At 44.2% G+C, this 22,458-nt stretch overlaps 1 protein-coding gene across 5 annotated transcripts in view; it reads left to right on the top strand.

Annotated features, from left to right (window-relative positions):
- The window catches only part of LOC138763450 (retinoic acid receptor RXR-alpha-B-like), a 101,947-nt gene that overhangs the window by 40,834 nt on the left and 38,655 nt on the right, over positions 1–22,458 (top strand). For 4 of the 5 annotated variants that reach the window (XM_069937616.1, XM_069937615.1, XM_069937618.1 and 1 more), the window contains one exon: positions 14,292–14,551. The exons of the other annotated variant lie outside the window; for it this stretch is intronic. In XM_069937616.1, coding sequence (XP_069793717.1) covers positions 14,292–14,551 — 260 coding nt within the window. The remainder of the gene's footprint in view (positions 1–14,291; positions 14,552–22,458) is intronic. 5 annotated transcript variants of the gene reach the window in all.

Genomic DNA, 22,458 nt, shown 5'->3' with positions numbered 1-22,458 from the left:
TGGCTGATCTGAACAAGGACTCGGCTCCATTTATCTGCCAGCTCCCATAACCCTTAATTCCCCTACTGTGCAAAAATCTATCTACTTGTGTCTTAAAAACATTCAATGAGGCAGTCTCAATTGGTTCAGGCAGATAATTCCACAGATTTATGACTCAATGGGAGAAGAAGTTCATCTTCATCATCCTAAATCTACTCCCCTGAATCATGAGGCTATATTCCCTAGTTCTAGTCTCACCTACCAGTGGAAACAACTTTTCTACCTCTATCACAGCAGTTCTCAACCTTTTTCTTTCCACTCACATGCCACTTTAAGTAATCCTTGTGCCATTGGTGCTCTGTGATTAGTAAGGGATTGCTTAAGGTAGTATGTGGGTGGGAAGGGAAGGTTGAGAATCACTACTCTAGATCCAATTGTAACTGAAATATTTTGCTTGTCATTGGCCCATTTCCTTTGGAGTTATGAAACCATGCACATACTGAGTTAATTAGGTATGATTGAAACAGTGGTTTTCAAACTTTTTCTTTCCACCCAGATGCCACATAATGCAATTCCTTACTAATCACAGAGCACCTATGGCTTAGAGATTACTTAAAGTGGTATGTGAGTTGAATGAAAAAGGTTGAGAACCACTGGTCTATCATATCTATCTCTTTCATAATTTCATGTTTCTATAAGATCCCCTCTCACTTTTCTGAATTCCACCGAGTCCTAGGCAACTCAATCTCTCTCCTCATAGGCGAACCCCCTCATCTCCAGAATCAACCAGCTGAACTCTGCACCATCTCCAAAGCCAGTAGATCCTTTCTCAAGTAAGGAGACCAGAACTGTGCCCTCTATTCCAGGTGCAGCCTCACCAGTACCCCATACAGTTGCAGTAGAACCTCCCTGCTCTTAAATTCAATCCCTTCAGTAATCCCATTTGTCTTCTTGATTACCTGTTGCACATGCAGACCAACATTTTGCAATTTAACCCTAAATCTGTACCCTATATTTCTAGAATCCTCTACCTTGGGGGGGGGGGGGGGGGAGGGGGGGGGAAAGACTCTGTCTGTGCTGCTGGCCATTACAAAGGTGCCTCATTCAGTGTTAATGAGAGGCTGGTACTGTCAGGACAGAAAGCGGCAGCAAAAGGTTTCAGGGGAGCTGGAGTGTACCCAGTGGCTTTAAGTGATTGTTGATTGTTACCATGTTGTATGTACAATTCTAAACTTTGGGTACCCGTTTTATACTGTGCTTTAAATAGCTTTAAGTTAAGATATAATTTATGATCTGTACAGCACTTTGGTCAACATGAGTTGTTTTAAATGTGTTATATAAATAAAATAAAATAAAATAAATGCAAGGCCTGTGACTCCCCGTCTTCACTGAAGCTGGCAGAGTGGATAGATCTGCTAAATGATATTGCTAACCTTGACAGAAGCAGAGATGTGAACTCCCTCTGTGGACATGCTGGATGAAGTCCACCCTGATAATCCCTCTCCGATGCCAACCCTGATGCCAGTCAGGTCCATGACTCTACTGAGGTCGCTGACCCATACATCATTCCAGACCTGCAGAGGACAATGCTCCTCATTAATTACCAGAGGCTCTTGGCCAAATGCAAGCCTCTCGATTTTTTTACAAGCTGATCCAATCCTTCCTCAGACACAGAAGGGGGCCATCCAACCCATTGAATGCATGCCAGCATCTTGCAGCGCCATTCACTCACTTCCATCGCCTTCTCTGTTTCCAGAATGCTGCAGATGTTTTGCCTTCAACTAATTATCCAATTTTTTTTTTAAGCCACAATTGGCTTTACATCACGAGTAAGAGTTTGAGCAGTGAATTCTCCATTGTAATGATTCACAACTTCCAAGAATAAAAACCCCTTCCTTCACATTCCCTCTGGACCCTTTCTCTGCTCTCTGATTGTTGACTTCTCTGCTCTGTTTGTCTCCATTCTCATTGCCCCAAGTCCTCTATTCAGAAGCTGAGTGGTCACATACCTTTTCTCATTGATGGGATAGCAATGGAGAGGGTCAGGACCATTAAGTTCCTGTGGTCATGTCATTAAGTTCCTGTGGTCCATGTATTGGGGGACCTCTCCTAGAGCCAGCACATTGTGAAGAGGAGATTTGGCACTCTATTAAACTTCCAGATGTGTACCCTGGAAATTATACTGACTGGCAGTATTACAGTTTGGTAACTTGAATGCCTAGGAACACAGAAGGCAACAAACATAACCAGGTCTGTTACAGGCTCTGACCTCTTGTCCATTGCAGACATTGATGTGAAACACTGCCTCAAGAAGGAAGCCAACAATATAAGGAATCCCAATCACCCTGGTCATAACTTCTTCTCAATGCTACCTTCAGGCAGAAGGTATAGATGCCTGAAGACCAGCACCTCCAATGGCTATCAGACTCTTGAACCTCCCTGTAGCACATCAACTATTAACTAATCCAGGACCACCAAAAGATCTCTATACACCATTGAAATGTCTTTTTTTTTTGCACTAACTGCAACTATGAATATTTATTTAGAATATAGAGCACTACAGCACAGTATAGACCCTTCAACCTTTTATGTTGTGCTGACCCATATATTCCTTTTTTTTAAAATGAAACCCTCCCTACCCTGTAACCCTCCATTTTTCTTCTATCCATGTGCCTGAGTCTCTTAAATGCCCCCAGTGTTTCACCCTCCACCATCACCCCTGGCAAAGAATTTCAGACACCCATAACTTTGTGTTTTTAAAAAAAAAACTTACCCTGATGTCTGCTCTAAACTTCCCTCCCCTCACTTTGTGCTGGCTCTCCACCCTATCTATGCAACTCATAATCTTATAGACCTCTATTAAGTCTCCTCTCATCCTTCTATGCTCCAGAGAGAAAAGTCTCCTCTGCTAACCTTGCCTCATAAGACTTGTTTTCCAATTTAGGCAACATCCTGGTAAATCTTTCCATCCACTTCATAGCTTTCACATCCTTCCTATAATGAGGTGACCAGAACTGAACACAACACTCCAAGTGTGGCCTCACCAGAGATTTGTAGAGTTGCAACATGACCTCTCTACTCCTGAACTTAATCCCCCTATTAATGAAGCCCAACATCCCATAGGCCTTCTTAACTATCCTATCAACCAGTGGGGGACCCCAAGGTCCCCCAGTTCATCCATATTCCTAAGAAACCAACCATTAACCTTGTACTCAGCCTTCTGGTTTGTCCTTCCAAAATGCATCACCTTACACTAATCTGAATTAAACTCTATCTGCCACTTTTCTGCCCAATTCTGCATTCTGTCTATATCCTTTTGTAACCTGTGACAACCTTCAGCACCATCTAGAACTCCTCCAACCTTCGTATCATCCGCAAATTTACTGACCCATCCTTCCGTGTTGCCATTTAGGTCATTTATAAAAATCACAAAGAGCAGGGGTCCCAGACCTGATCCTTGCAGCACTCTACTAGTCACTGTCCTTAAGGCAGGATACTTTTCTTCCACTACTACATTCTGCTTTCTACATGCAAGCCAATTTTTTATCCACACATCCAAGGTTCTATGGATCCCATGCATCATGACTTTCTGAAGGAGTCTCTTGTGGGGGACCTTGTCAAATGCCTTGCTAAATTCCTAATAGACTACATCTACCACTCTACGCTCATCAATTTCCTTTATCTCCTCAAAAAACTCAATTAAGTTCATGAGGCATGACCTTCCCTTCACAAAGCCGCGATGGCTATCCTTGAGTAGACTGTACTTCTCAAATGCTCATAGATCCTCTCCAATAATTTGTGAACCACTGATGGTTCTGTGAACTCACAGATCTATAATTCCCAGGAGTTTTCCTATTAACATTTTTAAGCAAGGGGATCATATTTGCTATTCTCCAATCCTCTGACTCCTCCCCGTAGCCAAAGAGGACTCAAAGATCGTAGGCACCAGCTATCTCTTCCCTCACTTCCTACAACAATCTGGGGTATATCACGTCCAACCTTGGAGACTTATCAATCTTAATGTTTTTCAGAAGATGCAACATTTCCTCTTCCTTCATCTCCACCTTGTCCAGCACACAAGCCTGTTCTATTCTGACCTCACCCTGATCCAGGTCTTTTTCTCTTGTGAATACTGAAGCCAAGTATTCATTTAGGACCTCCCCAACCTCCTCCGCTTCTAGACACATGTTGCCTCCTTTATCCTTTAACGGCCCCACCTTCATTCTTATCATCCTTCTGTTTTTCACATATGCATAGAACGCCTTGGGGTTCTCCTTAATCTTATATGCCAAGGCCTTCTCATGCCCCCTTCAAGTTCTCTTAAGTCCTTTCTAAGCACCTTCCTGGCTTCCATATACTTCTTATGAGCCTTTTCTGCTTCCTATTTCTAATGTATGCTTCTTCCTTTGATATTTATTACCCCCTTTTACATAAAATACACTAATGAACACTACCTGTGCAGCCACAAGCAAATAAGAATTTTGGTACACCTGTGCAATAGAGTTGTTCACATGACACTAACCTGACACCTTACCAGTATGGAACCTGCCATAACCATGCCCACCTCTCAATCTTTCCCAAAAGACGATCCCAAGCTGAAATCCCTCCTTCCTTAAAGACTCATGAACAATTCCTACACTCTCACATAGACTTTTAACCCCTCAATAATTTGGGTGCTGGACCAGGAGTTCATAAGAGTCCCACATAATTTTGTACCTTTATTTCGGAACCCAGGCTAAACACCTTTCTTGCTGTGTATCACTGCCATCAAGAATATTTGCACAGCAACACTCTGACGCTCCTTTTAAAAAATGTACCTGTTTTAGAATCCTACTTCCTCTCCTTCCCAGTTCCTTCCTCCCTTAGAATCTCACTGAAGAACACTTCACTTGGGATCCAGCTTGACACGGGTGGGTGGGAGGTGAAAAAACAGGAGCAATCTGTTTCTGATCTAATAAACGGAGACCAACATTTCAGGCCTGGGCCCTTCATCAGGTATTTTTTTTAAAAAGGCAGATGTCTGGAAAAAAAGGTGGTGGAAGGAGGCAGCAGGAGAGAAGGGAGAAAGAGGCATGGGGAGGAGCACAAACTAATAGGCAAGAGGTTATTGGTGGATGTAGGTGGGAGAATAGAAGAGAAAAATACTGAAAAGTGATGGGGAGAGAACAGATGGCTGAGAAGTGTATCTCTGATAGGAGAGCAACAGGGTGGGGAGGTGGAGAAATGGAGATAGGAATAGCGGGATTGAGAATGAGAGAAATACTATGGCCGGAGTTAACAAAAGCTGGACAAACCAATGTTATTGCCATCTAGTTGGAGACTGCCAAAATGGAATTTTAGTTGTTGTTTCTCCATTTAGAAGGTGGCATCAATTTGGCAGAACATGAGGCTTGGACAAACGTATCAGTGTGGGAATGGGGTGTGGCAATTAAATGGTTGGCCACTGGGAAGACCTTGCTGTTGCCGTGGACAGAGCAAAGAAGCTCAACGAAATGATTTCCCAATCTGCCTGCAATCTTCCCAATGAGGAGGAGGGCACATCAGGAGCACCCGATACAGTAAATTAGCTCTGCAGATTCACAATTGCTTCACTTGAAAGTGTGCTACTCCACCTTCATCTCCCCTCCTCCCCACCTTTTTATTCAGGTGCCTGTGTGGTTTTATTTTTTCTTATACCTGATGAAGGGCTCAGCCCGAAACGTTGGTCACTCTTTACTTCCTATGGATGCTGTGTGACCTGCAGAGTTTCAATGCACATTCAACCCCAACATCTGCAGACTTTCTTGTTTGCCCAATTCTGAGTTTGCTAGACCAGTACTCATGCACTTCTTGCCAGAGTATTGGGAGGAGTTATTTGGCAATTGGGATTGGTGGAGGCCACATTTCCTCTATTTTTAATTTAATCAAAACCACCACCTCCTCTCTAGCTGATTGGTTGGATAATCCAGGGATCTGTGGAAACTAAACTGGATCAGGTCAGTGATTCTCGGTGCTGATAGGAAATTCAATCCATGGTCCTCTCTGATCTTCCTGTTAATCTATTGGTTTTTTTTTTGCTCCGTTTCTTTGCAAGAGCTTTTAATTCCCACAAGGAACTGCTTCCAACCCTGGAAGTGCCTTGATGCAAAAGCAAAAAAAAAAAGAAAATGCAGAACTTTGGCCAGTTTATTGATCCATATCTGTAAATGTATAACTTCATCAGTTACGGTGTTCATTATTAACACAGTAACGTTGGAGCACTATGTAACAGAATTAACACTGTTGCATTATAATGAGGTGGAAATTTATTGCACACAAAATGCTGGAGAAACTGCGGGTCTGGCAGCATCCATGGAAGGCAATAAATAATCGATACTTCAGCCTGGAACCCTTCGTTATGCCTGGTGATTCCTGTCTGTCCATTGCCTTCTGCAGATGCTGCCTGACCCACTGAGTTAGTCCAGCAATTTTCATGTGGCGGTTTTCCAGCATCTCCAGACTTCTTGTTTACTTGGAGATGTTTATTATCATACAATGTGCTGATGTGTCAAAATTCTTGCTCCCTGCAGCTACACACATTATGTATCTTGCATAATAAGCAATCAGTATACATTTAAATTACCACACAGGAATAAAAGAAGATAGATAAATATTCCCAGTTGCAGTTAGTGCACAAAAATAACTGTGGTGTTTCAATAGTGCAGGTTCTTGAGGAGTTTAGGGATAGAAGACCTGCTAGTGGTTAGGGAAAAAACTGTCTTGAAATATTTGGGGATGTTAAGGGATGTTTTAAAAAGTAATTGTGATTAATCATTCAATTGGGAAAAAAAACAAATTGTAAGTTAACTATGGTTTTAATCATGCCATTGTAGCGGCGGCTACACTGCTTCTGCAATAACATACGCAACCAGACGGGTTGAACTCAGTGAGCAGTCTAGTTTATTGCAGGCTGCTGGGCTGCACTTGTACTCCCAGCCTGGACCTGGCTGAGAACCGCACTGGAGGGCGCTGACGTCATCTGGGCATCACGTGGTCCCCAAGCGCGGGTTTCTGAGCCCCAAGCTGGAAGGAAGGGAAAGCCCCAATGGCACCATTTTGGCCGGCTGCCCCGCTGCGTGGCTTACAAGCGGGGCCGGTTCGCCTGCCTTGTGGTGAGCCACCACACAGTAATATTTGTGAACCACTTTCCCCACCCACCTAATAGTGCATACTTATTTCAGTTCTTTGCAGTGAATATAGGTTTCTGGTGAATGTACTAAGGTTTCCAGGAAGTGTTGACGAAGTGCCTCATCAAACTAATTGCAGAAACTAAAAGCTCATGGTGTAGGAGGTGATGTAATGGCATAAGTAGGAGAATGGCCAGGTAACTGGAACCAGCCACAGGCATAAATAGGAGGCACACGAGAGACTGCAGAAGCCAGAATCTGGAGTTAAAATCAACCCACTGGAGGAACTCAGCAGGTCGAGCAACATCAGCAGGAGAGAAAGAACGGCCAACATTTTGAGTCAGAGCCCCACCTCAGCACTGTTTGTAGGCAAATATCAGACTGGTTGGCAGGTGGTGAATTAAAAGGATCAGTACTGGGGCTTCAATAGGCTTATAACCTATGTCAATGGCTCAGATGAAGACAATAGTTCTTAAGTTTGCTGATGGTACAAAGTTGTGAAAACCACACAAGGTTTCAAAGTACAACTAAAAGTTAGGTTAATGATCACATGGAATATAATATGGAAAATGATCCAATTTGATTATAAAAATAGGAATGTAGTTTTTGTAAAGACATCATTAAGCCTGAAAGGGAATGGAAAAGATTCACAAGGACTGGTGGTGGGGGTTGGCGTGTATTATAAGCAGAGGACTGAGCCTTTTCTCCCTGGAGTGTCGGAGGCAAAGGAAGGTGGGTGGGGTAGTCATGTAAGCACAAGAACATAGATAAAGTGAATGGCCATAGCCTAGCCTAGTCCCCAGGCTAGGGAGTCTCAAATCTGAGGGCAGAGATTTGAGGTGAGGGGGAAAGATTATTGTAAAGAGATACAACATGGAAACATGCATAGCCCCATTATACCCTTGTGACCAATTAACCCTCTGGATCTCTTGAGTCTTTTGGAATGTGGGAGGAAATTGGAGCACCCAGAGGAAATCCCCACAAACTCGGAGAGAATGTACAAACTCCTTACAGACAGAGGTGGGATTCAAACCTGGGTCACTGGGGCTATAATAGCTAACCATACTTAAAAGGGAACTGAGGGAATAACATTTTCACATTGTGGATACAAGAATGAGCTGCCAGAGGAAATGGTAGAGGCAGGAGCCATTTAGACATTTAAGAGCAGTTGAGACAATTATATACATTTTGGAGAGATATGGGATAAATACATGCAAATGGAACTAGCTTTTAGCTGACATGGATAAGATGGGCCAAAGGGCCTGTTTCCTTGCTTAATAAATTGGAGAGACTGCACAGATCTGAGTGGCAGAGGGATCTGCGTGTACAGTGCATCATTTACAAAAGACTCAGTAATTCCTGGAGGTCAGTGACTAGTGGAGATCTGTCTGGGACCCCAGCCATTTGTGATTTTTATAAATAATCTGGATGAAGAGGCGGAAGGATGTGTCAATAAGTTTGCGGATAATATGAAGGTTGGAGGAGTTGTAGATGGAGCTGAAGGTTGTCAAAGGTTACAAAAGGTTATAGATAGGATGCAGAGTTGGGTGGAAAAATGGCAGATGGAATTCAATCCCGATAAGTGTGAGCTGATGCATTTTGGAAGGACAAGCCAGAAGGCTGAGTAAAGGGTTAATGGTCAGTAACTTAGGTGTATGGATGAACAGAGAGACCTTGTGATCCAAATCCATTCATCCCCCAAGGTCGCCACACATGTTGATGGTATAGTTAAGAAGGCCTATGGGATGCTGGGCTTCATTAATAGGGGATTGAGTTCAAGAGCAGAGAGGTCATATTGAAACTCTAAGTATGGTCTCACCAGAGATTTGTAGAGTATTATGTTCAGTTCTGGTCACCTCATTACAGGAAGGATGTGAAAGCTCTGGAGAAGGTGCAGAGGAGATTTACCAGGATGTTGCCTGGATTGGAGAAAAAGTCTTATTCAAAGGAATATATGGGTCGGCACAACACCTTGGTAAAAATGCAGAGAGGGCTTTGATATTACCATATCTGGAGTTCTGTGTATAGTTTTGGTGACCTTATTTCAGGAAGGACATTGAAGTTTTCGGAGCTGTTCGTAAGAAGTTTAACTGGCTAACATTAATTTGTCTCTTGGGAGGAAAGACTAGACAGGCTACATTAGTTAATGCTGGAGTTTGGATGAGTGGGAGGGTGTTAGATTGAAACAAGAGTCTCGACAGGACTGATATTTTTAAAGCAGAGGTTGGTGGATTCTTGATGATGAGAGGGGGGAGAGAATGAGAGAGAGAGAGAGAGAGAGAGAGAGAGAGAGTCATGGGGCTCCCATACAACTCTGTACTGAAGGCACAACAGGTCAGATTTCAGATTTATTGTCAGAGAACATACATGACATCACATACAACCCTGAGATTCCTTTTTCCTGCAGTCACAGCAGAATTACCACTAATTGGTAGTGCAAAAAAAACACAGCGAGAAACATAAACAAACAAATACTGTAAACAGATAACCCTCAGACATCGGTTGGGTCCTTTGTTGTTCGTCATTTATATTAATGATTTGGATGACGGGGTGGTAAATTGGGTGAGTAAATATGCGGACGATACAAAAATAGCGGGAGTTGTGGATAGTGAGGAGTGAGGAGGCTTTTCATGGACTACAGAAGTATTTGGACTATTTGGAAAATTGGGCTGAAAATTGCACGTAAATCGGTGCAGACTAGAAGGGCTTAATGTAGATAAGTGTGAAGTGCTTCATTTTGGGAAGAATAATCAAAATAGGACATATGCAGTGAAGGGGAGGGCATTGAGGAATGCTGAGGAACAGAGGGATCTTGGAATAACGGTTCAGTGTTCCTTGAAGGTGGATTCCCATGTAGATAGGGTGGTGAAGAAGGCTTTTGGTATGCTGGCCTTTATAAATCATAGTATAGAATATAGGAGCTGGGAAGTGAGCCTGTTTAAGGCATTGGTAAGGCCAAGTTTGGAGTATTGTGTGCAGTTCTGGTCTCCAAATTACAGGAAGGATATAAATAAAGTAGAGAGAGTGCAAAAAATGTTTACAAAATTGTTGCTTGGATTGCAGTATCTTGAATACGAAGAAAGATTGAGTAGACTGGGACTTTGTTCATTGGGGCTTAGAAGATTGAGAGGGGATTTGATAGAGGTATTTAAAATTATGAAGGGAATAGATAGAGTAGATGTGAATAGGCTCTTTCCCCTGAGGGTGGGGGAGATTGGAAAAAGGGGTCATAAGTTAAGGGTTAGGGGGAAAAACTTTAGGAGTAATATAAGAGGATGCTTCTTCACTCAGAGTGGTGACTGAGTGGAATGACCTTCCAGAAGAGGTAGTTGTGGCAGGGTAAATTCTGTAATTTAAGAGGTTAGATGAGTACATGGATGTGAGAGGGTTGGAGGGTTATGGGCATGGGAGTGGGTAGGTGGAACTTAGTGGAGTTTCACGTAAATCGGTGTAGACTAGAAGGACTGATTATGGCCTGTTTCTGTACTGTAAATTGTAATATGGATATATAACGAATGTAAACAAACTGACTGTGCAATACAAAGAGAACAAAAAGAAAATCAATAAGTGCACGAGTAAGAATCCTTAAATGAGTCCTTGATTGAGTTTGTTGTTGAGGAGTCTAATGGTGGAGGGGTAGCAGCTGTTCCTGAACCTGGTGCTGTGAGTCTTGTGGTACCTATTCCTTTTTCCTGATGGCAGCAGTGAGAACAGAGCATGTGCTGGGTGGTGAAGGTTTTTGATGATTGCTGCAACTCTCTGACGGCAGTATTCCCTGTAGATGTAGTCAATAGTGAGGAGGATTTTGCCTGTGATGTCCTGGGCTGTGTCCACTGCCTTATGGAGGGCTTTATGCTCAGGGGTATTGGTGTTTCCACACCAGACCATGATGCACATGGTCATCACACCATAGAACACTACAGCACAGAAAACAGGCCATTCAGCTCTTTTAGACTGTGCCAAAACATCATTCCTTTTGTCCCACTGACCTGCACCCATTTCATAAACATCCAGACCTCTCCCATCCATGTATCTATCCAATTTATTCTTAAAACTTGAGTGATCCAACATTTACAATGTCAGCTGACAGCTCATTCCACACTCCCTCCAGTCTCTGAAGAAGTTCCCCCTAAAGTTCCCCCCAATCCTTTCACTTTTCACCCTAAAGCTATGTCCTCTTGTATATATCTCTCCCAATCCAAGTGGAAAGAGCCTACTTGGATTTATTTTGTCTATACCCCTCATCATTTTGTAAATCGCTATCAAATCTTCCCTCATCATTCTATGGTCCATGGAATAAAGTCCCAACCTGTTTAATCTTTCCCTGTAACTCAACAACTGAAGACTCGGCAACATTTTAGTAAATCTTCTCTGAACTCTTTCAATCTTACTGATATCCTTCCCATAGTTTGACAACCAGAACTGCACACAAGACTCTAAGTTTGGCCTCACCAATGTCTTGTACAACTTTACTATGGCATTCAAACTCCTATACTCAAGACTTTGATTTATGAAGGCCAAAATGCCAAAAGCTTTCTTTACAACCCTATCTACCTGTGACTCCAGTTTCAGGGAATTATGTATCTGTATTCAAAGATCCCTTTGTTCCTCTGCACTTCTCAGTGGCCTACCATTTACTGTGTATGTCCTACATTGGTTTGTCCTTCCAAAATGCAACAGCTCACCCTTGTCTGCATTAAATTCTATCTGCCATTCCCTGACTCATTTTTCCAGCTGGTACAGATCCCTCTGCAAACTTTTAAAATCTTCTTCTCTGTCCTCAATACATCCAATCTTAGCTTCATCTGCAAATGTGCCACATTATCATCCAGATCATTGAAATAGACAACAAACAACAATTGTGCCAGCATCAATCCCTGAAGCACACCACTAATCACAGGTCTCCAGTCCGAGAAGCAATCATACACTACCACTCTGTCTTCTCCCATTCAGCCAATTTTGAATCCAGTTCACAACCTCTCCATGCATACCTAGCATCTGAATCAACCTCCCATGTGGGTCCTTGTCAAAGGTCTTAATAAGGTCCATGTAGACAACATCCACAGCCTTTCCTTCATGTATATTCTTAGTAACTTCCTCAAAAAACTCTTAAGTTAAACATGACCTACCATGCACAAAGTCATGCTGACCCTCCTTAATCAGCCCTTGACTATCCAAATATTTGTATATCCTATCTCTCAAAACATCTTCCAATAACTTACCTACTACTGACATCTGGCTCACCAGCCTGTAATTTTTCTGGTTTACTTTTGGAACTTTTTTAAACAACGGAACATCATGAGCTACCCTCCAATCCTCTGGCACCTCACCCATGGCTAAGGACATTAAAAAAATTTCTGCCAGGGCCCCTGGAATTTCTACATTTGTTTCCCTCAAGATCCAAGGGAATATCATGTCAGGCCCAGGGGATTTATCTACCTTTATTCGCTGAAGACAGCCAGTACCTCCTCTCTTTAATCTCTATATGTTCCATGGCACTACTGTTTGTTTCCCTTCCTTCCTTAAACACTATGTCAATTTCCTGAATAAATAATGATACAAAAAAATCTTAAGATAACCCCCACCTTGTTAGGCTCCACACATAGACGACCCCTCTGATCTTATTGGGGACCAATTTTGTCATTTATTATACTTTTACTCTTAACTTACTTGTAAAAATTCTTCGGGTTTACCTTCACATTATCTGCTAAAGCAACCTCATGTCTATTTTTGCCTTCCTGATATCCTCCTTACATTTTCTAAACTCTTCTAGTAGTTTATTTGCTCCTTGTTTCCTATACCTCTTTACCAGATTGCTAATATCCCTTGAAAACCAAGGTTCCTTATGCCTGTTAACTTTGCCTTTAATCCTGAAAGGAACATGCAAACTCTGCACTCTGAAAACTTCTGATGTTATTACCAAACCTCCACAAACTTCTGAGGAAGTAGAGGTGCTGACGTACTTTCTTCATGATGCCATTGGTGTGTTGGATCCAGGAAAGATCCTCTGAGATGGTGACTCACAAGAACTTACATTTGCACACCCTCTCCACCTCTGATCCCCCAATGATCACTGGATTGTAGACCTCTGGCTTTCCCTTTCTGAAGTCAACACTCAGCTCCGTAGCTTTGGTGACATTGAGTGCGAGGTTGTTGTTGGTGCAAGTTTTCAACCTCCACCCTGTACGTTGAATCATCACCTTCCTTTATACAACCCACTACTGTGGTATCGTCAGCAAATTTGTAGATGATGTTATTGTCATACTGTGCCACTCAGTCGTTGGTGTAAAGTGAGTAGAGCAGGGGGCTAAGAACCAAGATCAAAATCAAGCTTGGATCTTGTATGGAGGAGAGAGCAAAGAGGTCAGCCTCCACACTATTACGGGGAGGGTGTACAGACCTGAGGAAGGCCAACAGGGTCCATTCTGGAAAGGGGATGAGAGTGTATGGTTTTTCTCAATCAGTCAGTCTGGTCCCACATCAGTGTCCAGATGTGAAGATATAGCATTGCCAGTGTATGATCCCCTTTAAAGTCATTGTGGGAGCTGCAAGCATTTCTGAGCTGAGGGAGCCATGTGACTAGGGAATGGTTGAAAGGTGAAGGCAAGGTTGGACCAGACTGTGTGGCTGGGCCTAGAGCTACAGGGAGGGGCTGGATGGGCTGGGTCTTTATTCCCTGGAGTGCAGGATGCTGGGGGGGGTGGGTGGCCTTGTAGAAGTTTATAAAATCAGGAGTGGCATAGGTAAAGTGAATGTTCACATTTTTTTTTCCAGGGTAGTCAATTCCAAAACTAAAAGGCATAGGGGAGAGAGGAGAGATTCAAGAGGACCCAAGGTACCACACTTTCACTAAGAGAGTGGGCTGTATCCAGAAAGAGGTTCCAGAGAAAGCAGGTGCAAGTACAAGGCTCAAAGGATATTTTTGATAGATCTATGGACAGGAAGGGAATGCAGGCAAATGGAACTGGCCCAGAATGCCAGCCTGGTCAGCACAAACATGTTGGCTGAAGGGCCTGGTTCTGTGACTACAGAGGATCTTATGCAGCCCATGTGTGCAAAATACACACAGTCCGATGGGAAGCAATTGGACCATGACCCAGTGTGGAGGTGGTAGCATTTATGGCTCGTTGAACACACTGCTGATCGAGAACTTCTCTCTCCCCGCAGACTCGACAATCCAAGTGAACTCCACGTCCACGAGCTCCTCGTCCACGCACCCATTGGTGAATTCAGTGGGTGGCCATCAGTCGATGATTGGGCCCTCGATCAATGCTCCACGTTCTCTCACCTCCCCCATGGGGAGCCTGCCATCCTCAGTCAACGGACTAGGCTCCCCATATCCTGTCATCACCTCATCGATGGGTTCCCCCTCGCTCTCACTGCCACCCACACCGGCCGTTGGATACCCACAGCTCAGCAGTCCACAGGTGAAGCCTCAACCTGCTCAAGTATTACCTTGGTCAAAGGAAAGAAGGGGTGTGGTGGAAACAAGTCCAGTAGGGGTGGGAAGATGTTGAGCCTCTGGCTGTCAGCTCTAGAGACTCTCGGGGTTTGATCCTGACCTCTAGTACTGTCCATGCATGGAGTCTGCATGTCCTCACTGTGTCCATGGGAGGTGGGTTTCACCTCAACACCCCACTGATATGCAGTTGGTCTGTGCTAATTGACCAAAACTGTGCCGTCACATCAGCTGTTTTGCTCTGTTTGCCTTGTGTTTGTAACCAGCACAGACAGAATAGTCCTTATTTTCCACTTCATGAGATTTACACAGCAAGGTAAAATCACTCATGGCAAAAGGTTAAAAACACGCTTTAGATAGTTCACACATTTTGTTTTAATTTTGATATACAGGCCTTTCCAACCCATGACCATGGTCTACCCAAATACACCCATGCTCCTGGAGAGAAAGCCAAACAAGTCATGTGGAGATTGTACAAACTGCTTGCAGACAGCAGGGGTTTGAACCCAGGTTGCTAAGTACTGTGAAACTTTTGCGCTAATGTGCCACCTTATTTGTTATTCATTGTATTCATTTATGTTGCAAAGTTATTATCGAAGCAAGGTAGCAAAATCACTGGGCATAGGTGTGTCCTTTGCCCAGTGAGACACACCTTCCTGAAGCTATCAGGTGTGCAGGGGAGTGGAGACGAGGAGTGAAAGGACAGCAAGGATAAGTTGAGAAGGTGGGAGACAGCAATGGGCTGTGATAACCAGGGTAAGGGGAAACAGAATGACACAGGAGGCAGTTCCTGGGAGCATGAACACTGTCGCAGAATGATTCAGCTCTGTGGCTTACCTCTGATATCAAATACTGTGCAATCACAGAAAAATGGAGGACAACTGCAGGTCAGGAAATTGGAAATGAAAACAGCAAATGCCAGACCACTTAGCAGGTACCTGTGGAGGGAGGAGCAGGGTTAGTGTATCAGGTTCAAGGACACACACACACACACACACACCCATTTCTTCAACTTAAAATGTCAGAAGCCTCTCGTACTTTTATCATTGAAACATCCTTGTGAGGTTTAGTGTGTGCAGGATTTGCAACAAAAATGGTTCTGCCATTTTGAGAGAAATGTGTGGGGTACATTTTTTGTACATAAGTGAGTGGTGAATGTCTGGAATAGGCTTGCAGGAGTAGTGGTGGAAGTTGATAAGATAGAGGCTTAAGATAGATGCATGAATATAAAGAGAATAGAGCGATTATGGATCATTTGTTGGCAGAAGAGATTGAGTTTAATTTGGCATCATTTTCGGCACAGACACTGTGGGCCGAAGGGCCTGTTCCTGTTCTGTATTCTAACATGGATTTCCCCCTTCTTGATCACTCAAATCACAGTACTGGTGATGCCACAAGCTGGTCACGGCACCAAAGTAATTTATGTCAATTTTATGGCAGGGTGTCTTCATGGCTATTGTATAAATGATGCAGAGAAGCTCTCAGGTCTGTCTGTAATTTAACATGAGCTGTGGTCCGTTGACGTGAGTGCACTGTACACCAGTCACTGTGCCCAAGGCCATTTGGCATTGGTCCCAGCAGCTGAGGCCCCAGTAATCCTATTAGACAAACACAGTATTGCTTAACACCCAGAATCTAAATGCACACCGTGTCCCACTCACTCATCACACTCACAGATCAACGCTGGCTTCTCGTTTGATAGCGCCTCTATTTTCAAGCACACAGAGTAGTGTTGCAATCTCCTGCTTATTGCTGCATCCCTCACCCTACCAAACTTGGTCTCTGATCTCTCTACAGTAACCCATTCCCTGCCTCCTTCCCAACACGCTTCCTGGTCTCCATATCCCTCCACAATAACCCATTCCCTGCCTCCATCCTGACACTCTCCCGACCTCCATATCCCCCCACAGTTACCCATTCCCTGCCTCCATCCCTGCCTCTCCCAGCCTCCGTATCCATCCACTGTAACCCATTCTCTGCCTCCATCCCTACACTCTCCTGGCCTCTGTATCCCTCCACAGTAGCCCATTCCCTGCCTCCATCCCTACACCCTCCCTGGGCCCTGTATCCAATCACAGTAATCAATTCTGGCTTCCATCCCTAAACCCTCCAGGTCCCTGTAGGCATCTATTGTAACCCTTTCCCTGCCCTCTCCCAGTTTCCTTTCCTCCATTGTGGCTATGAGATAGAGAGAGGCAGCACAGAAATGGGCCTTCTGACCCACCAGGCCTGAGACAAATTTCAGCCACCCATTTACTCAAACCCTGCATTGATCCCACATTTCCATTAACTCCCCCCTCCCCAGACTCTGCCCCTCACCCAAATACTGGGGTAGTGACCCCACCAACCCTGTGGAATTCTGGGCCCCATGTGCATTGTATTCCTATGTATGACAGTGCTCTGTCATTGCTCATGGCGTTCTTCATTTCTGTAGCCTTTGCCTTGACTGGTAATGAAGTTAATTCTGTAAGTGAGCTATGGAGTGGCAGACGTTGCTGCCCAATCCCAGCACTGCATCAATCCTCAACCCTGTGAAAATAAATCAATAGTTAACGTGAAAACTGTCACGGGATGGGGGTGGGGGTGGGGGGGGGGAATCTGCCAATGATGCGGTCGTCACTGTAAATATTTATTAAACACCCCCTTTCCCAGAACCCACCAGCCCTGCAGAACTCTGGGGCTGGAGATCTGAGGAGGGTGAGGGACCCCAGCCAGTGTTCCCACCAACCATCCCTGAGAATCAATGGGAGTTTTTTTTTGTCCTATACATGAGTACAATGCACTGACAAACTGATGTAGAAGCACAGAACAGTGCAGCACAGAAACAGGCCCTTCAGCCCATCTAGTCTGTACCAAACTATTATTCTCCCTTTATAGTTGAAGTGAACCTTTAATTATTTTTGTTTCTAGTAGCAGGATCATGGAAATAAAGGGCTGGTCATCCAAGGGTTACAAAATATTCTTTCATTGCTTTTATTCATTGTACCCTAATAGCATTGAGGGCCAAGTACAGGCGGGAAGTTGAGAGTCATTCAGTCTGGTAAGAAGAGCCTTTCCAGTTGGCTGGGAGGAATCAAGTTGCTGATGCATGTGTGGAGAGGGTGGACACGGAGGGGGGGTGGGGGGAGGGCGGAGAGCTCTGATGATGCATTAGGTCCTGTGCAGGCTGGGGTGGCAGGCAGCAGCAGATCTGAGAATAGCGAAGGAAGGCCCACCATCACGGCAGGTGATTGCAAAGTAAGGTGGGACATTCTCTGGGACCAATGGTGTGTCGTGAAACACGAAAGTCTGTAGACGCTGTGATTGTAGTAAAAATACAGAAGTGCTGAAGGAACTCAGCAGGTCTTATAGCGTCTGTAGGAGGCAAAGGTATATAAGTGACATTTTGGGCCTGAGCCGTTCTTCAACATGTAGTTAAAACACAGGAAACACAGTGCTGCGTCTCTGGACTCGGTGCTGGGTCCACATTTGTTTGTTGTCATGGTAGTGGAGTTGATCTAATTCATAAATTTGCAGATATGTTGTTGTGGACAGTGAGGAAAAACATCTAAGTGCAGGATCTAGATCTTTTGGGGAGATGGGCCAAGGAGTGCCAAATGGAATTTAATTCTGACAAGTGCAAAATGTGACACTTCGTTAAGTCAAACCAGGGAAGAACTTGCACAGAGAATGAGGAGGCCTGAGAGAGTGTTGCACAACAGAGAGGCCTTGGGGTTCAGGTCAGACGTGACTCAGGTGGAAGAGATGGTGAAAAAGGCATTTGGCAAGCTTTCCTTCATTGGGTGGGGTAATGAATACAAAAGTCGGAAACATGATTCAGCTGTGCAAGGTGTTGATGAGACCACATTTAGAGTTCTGTGTGCATTTCTGGTCAGCAAGCTGCAGTAACGACATCAGAAACTTGAAAGGGGTGCAGAGGTGACCACCAGGAAGTTCTTAAGACTGGAGGAGTTGAATTATAAGAACACAAGACACAGGAGCCGGCCATCTGGCTGTGCCATGCAATAAGATCATGGCTGTTTTACCCGCCCCTTCCCCATCACCCTAATTCCCCTGTTCTTCAAAAGTGTAACTGTGCCGGAAATACATTCAATTAAGCCTCTACTGCTTCCTTGGACAGAAATTCACTACTCTCTAGAAGAAGCAGTTCCTCCTCATCTCCATCATAAATTTAGTTCTTCAAAACTTGAGACTGCTTTCCCCCCCCCCCCCCCCATTCTAGTCTCTCCTCCCAGGAAAATTATTCCTCTCATAATTTTATATGTTTCAATAGGATTGCGCCTCATTCTTCGAAACTTCAGTGGGTACAGTGCCAGGCTGCTCAATCTCTCTTCATAAGATAACCCCATCATTTCCAGAATCAATCCGAGTTATAAGGAGAGATTGGATGGGTTATGTAGGCCTTTATTCCCTGGAGCACAACAGGCTGAGAGATGACCTTGGAGGATTATAAAATCATGAGGGGCATAGATAAAGTGAATTCTCAGTCTTTTCCAGAAGTAGATGATTCCAGAACTAGAGGCCGCAAGTTTAAGATGAGAGCATTTTCACTCAAAAGATGCACATATTTGGATTTAGCTACCAGAAGAAGCTGTTGAACTGGTACAGTTACAACAAACAACATTTGGACAGTTATGTGGATCAGGAAGGGTGTAGAAGAATATGGGCCAAATACAGGCAAATGGGACTTTCCCAGAATGCCAATTTGGTAGGCATGGATGAATCAGGCTAAAGATCCTCCACCATCTCCCCTCTTATACAGCTGAGTGTTCAGCGGGTTTGTCTCTCTCTCTCCTTTCACTCCAAATGACTTCTTTTCATTGACAGTCAACGAGTCAAAATTCAGAATCGTGGTAAGGCTGACTTTGAAGGTATCACCCAAGAACCAGCTCAAGTTAATTGGAAAAGGTTGAAGGAAGATGAACGTTAGGAAAATGGCATGATTTAAAAAGTGTATTGACAAGAGTCCAGGACATGCACATTCTTCTAAGAGTGAAGAGTCAGATATGCAAGCATCAGGAAGCTTGATGATGAGGGATATTCAGGGTCTGGTCAAAGAAAAGAAGGAGGCCCGGGGCAGGAATAAGCAGCTGCAATCAAATGTATACCCGGGGAAGTTTCAGGAGCTGAGGAGCAAGCTAAAAAAGAAAATCAGGAGGGCAAAAAGGGGATAAATAACTTTAAGGATAACCCCAAGAGAGTTTATCATTGCATAATGGATAATCAGTGAAGAAATGGACCCCCCCACCCCGAGAAATTAATGCCATCAATTTTGTGTGGAGCCACAGGAGATGGGCAAGGTCCTCAACAAGTACTTCTCTGTTTATACGATGAAGGAAGACATGAGGACTGGGGAACTTAGGGAAGTCAATTTCACTGTCTTGAGGCAGTCACTATTACAGTTGAGGAGATGCTGAAGGTCATGATGTGTATGAAGGAAGACAAATCTCCTGGACCTGATCAAATATAACCAAGAACACTGTGGGAAGCTGGAGACGAAATTTCAGGTGTCCTGACTGAGATTTCAGAGTCAACATTAAGTACAGGTGAGGTGTCCAAAGACTGGAGGGTGGCAAACATTGTGCCTCTATTCAAGAAGGGCGACAAGCAAAATCCTGGGAACTACGGACGGTGAGCTCAACATCTGTGATTGTTTAGATACGAAAGAGCATTCTGAGGGAGAAAATATATGTGGACTTGGATGGACAAGGGCTGATTAGGGATGGTCTGCACAATTTTGTAACTGGCAGGACATGAATTATAAATCTAATTGAGCTTTTTGAAGATATGACCAAGAAGGTTGTTGAGGCAAAGCTGTAGAGGTTGTATATATGGATTTCAGCAAGGCATTTGATAAGGATCCCCACGGTAGGCTGCTCTGAAAGGTTATATCACATGGGATCCAAGATGAGATATCAGAACATATAGAAATTTAACTTCATGTCAGAAAGCAGTGTTGAAAGGTTATTTTGCAGACAGGAGGCCTGTGACAAGTGGAGTGCCACAGGGTTCAGTGCTGGGCCCATTCCTGTTTTTTTCATCTAAGTCATTGATATAGATGACATTAAGATGGCATTATTAGCAAGTTTGCAGATAATAGTAAAATGTCTGGTAATGTCGATAGTGGCCAAACATTACAACGGGATCGAGATTATTTGGGCAGATGGGCAGAGGAAGGGTTGATAGAATTTGATGCAGAGAAATGTGAGGTGTTGCATTTTGAGAAATCTAACTTGGATAAGATCTATACAGTGAATTATAGGGATCTGGAGAGTGTTGTAGAGCAGTGGAATCTAGGAGTACAGAGTACCTTGAAGGGGGCATCACAGGTAGATAGAGTGGTCAAAAAGGCTTCTGGCATCATTCACAGTCCTGAGTATAGAAGTTGGGAGATTATGTTGATGTTGCACAAGATATTGAAGAGGCCCCATTTGGAGCATTGTGTTCAACTTTGGTCACCGTGTAATAGGAAATATGTTGTCAAGCTGAAAAGGGTGCAGAGAAGATTTATGAGGATGTTGCCTGGACTTGGGGGGCCTGAGATATAGTGAGAGTTGAGCAGGCTAGGGCTTTATTCCTTGGAGATCAGGAGAGGGATATGGGCCAAACTTAGGCAGAGAGTCAAGTGTGGGTGGGTTTTGCTCAGCGTGGACAAGTTGGGCTGAAGGGCCTGTTCCCCTGCTGTATGAATCTGTGACTGTTGGTCACCAGTCCATGTGTTCAGAAGCTGGAGCAGCCCCACTGCGCATGTGCCAACATCATCCATTCCAGCTCATCAGCCCATACATAGTCCTGCAAAAGGAACTGAGCACAGAACTACAGAGTGGGATCAGGTCGAACAGAGCAAGGGCAACATTATTTGACTCTTGTGAGGATTGTTCAGGAGTCTGATAATGCTGGGAAAGAAACTGTCCTTGAATCTGGCTGTGTATGATCTCACACTCATGAAGAGGGTGGGATTAATCTTTTAACGTGTCAGCTGCTTTTCCAAGGCAGTAGGATTGTGGATGGAGTTGATGGAGGGAAGCCGAGGTGTATGTGTTGGTCTTAGCCATGTTCACAACCCTCTGTGGTTTCTTGCCATCTTGGAGGGAGCACTTCCCATCTAATGCATCTGGCTCATCAAAGCATCTCACTAACAGGCCAAATGTGGGTGAAACCAATGAGGATAGATGGCCAGCATGGAGGTTATGGGCCAAGGGGCCTGGGCCTGTGCATCCTGACTCCACATGATGAATGACACACTCTGCTTCCTGAGCAGAAAATTAAGACTGTTATTCTTCATGTCACTGAGAGATGAGGAGATGGAGACGAGCTCTACAAAGTTGCTGGCTGCTCAGATCATATTTCAGCCACTGTTGAAATAAGAACAGTGTGACAAGCCCATGCTTGAGATGTGTTCAATTCAGCCTGCGAAGGCCCAACCTGACTTCCCTGCCTTGCAATCTGAACAGCGCAGGTAGCATGGTCTGTGGTACCCACCTCCCCCACTGTTAACCTCTAGTCCTCAGCTCCTACTCTGGGTGAAGGATCATGCCTGTTATGGCACCCTGGAGGCCTTGAATTATGAGTTGGAGCTTTGGAGGTTGAGGGTTCACCTTGTATTGTTTTAGAAAACCATGAGTGGCATGGATAAGATGTTTTTTCCCAGGGTAGGCAATTCCAATCCAGAGGCCATAGGTTTAAGGCGAGAAGGGAGAAGATTTAAGAGGAACTGAGGGGCAATGTCCATATCTGGAATGAGCTACCAGAGGAAGCTGTAGAACTGTGTGTGAAATTACAACATTCAAAGGACTGATCTATGGATAGGAAGGGTTTTGAGGGATATGGACAATGCAAGCAAGTGGGACTGGGCAAGAATGTCATCTTGGTCAG

The sequence above is a fragment of the Narcine bancroftii genome, chromosome 5 (assembly GCF_036971445.1).
Source record: "Narcine bancroftii isolate sNarBan1 chromosome 5, sNarBan1.hap1, whole genome shotgun sequence".
Classification (NCBI taxonomy): domain Eukaryota; kingdom Metazoa; phylum Chordata; class Chondrichthyes; order Torpediniformes; family Narcinidae; genus Narcine; species Narcine bancroftii.
This window is presented reverse-complemented; position numbering and strand designations above follow the sequence as displayed.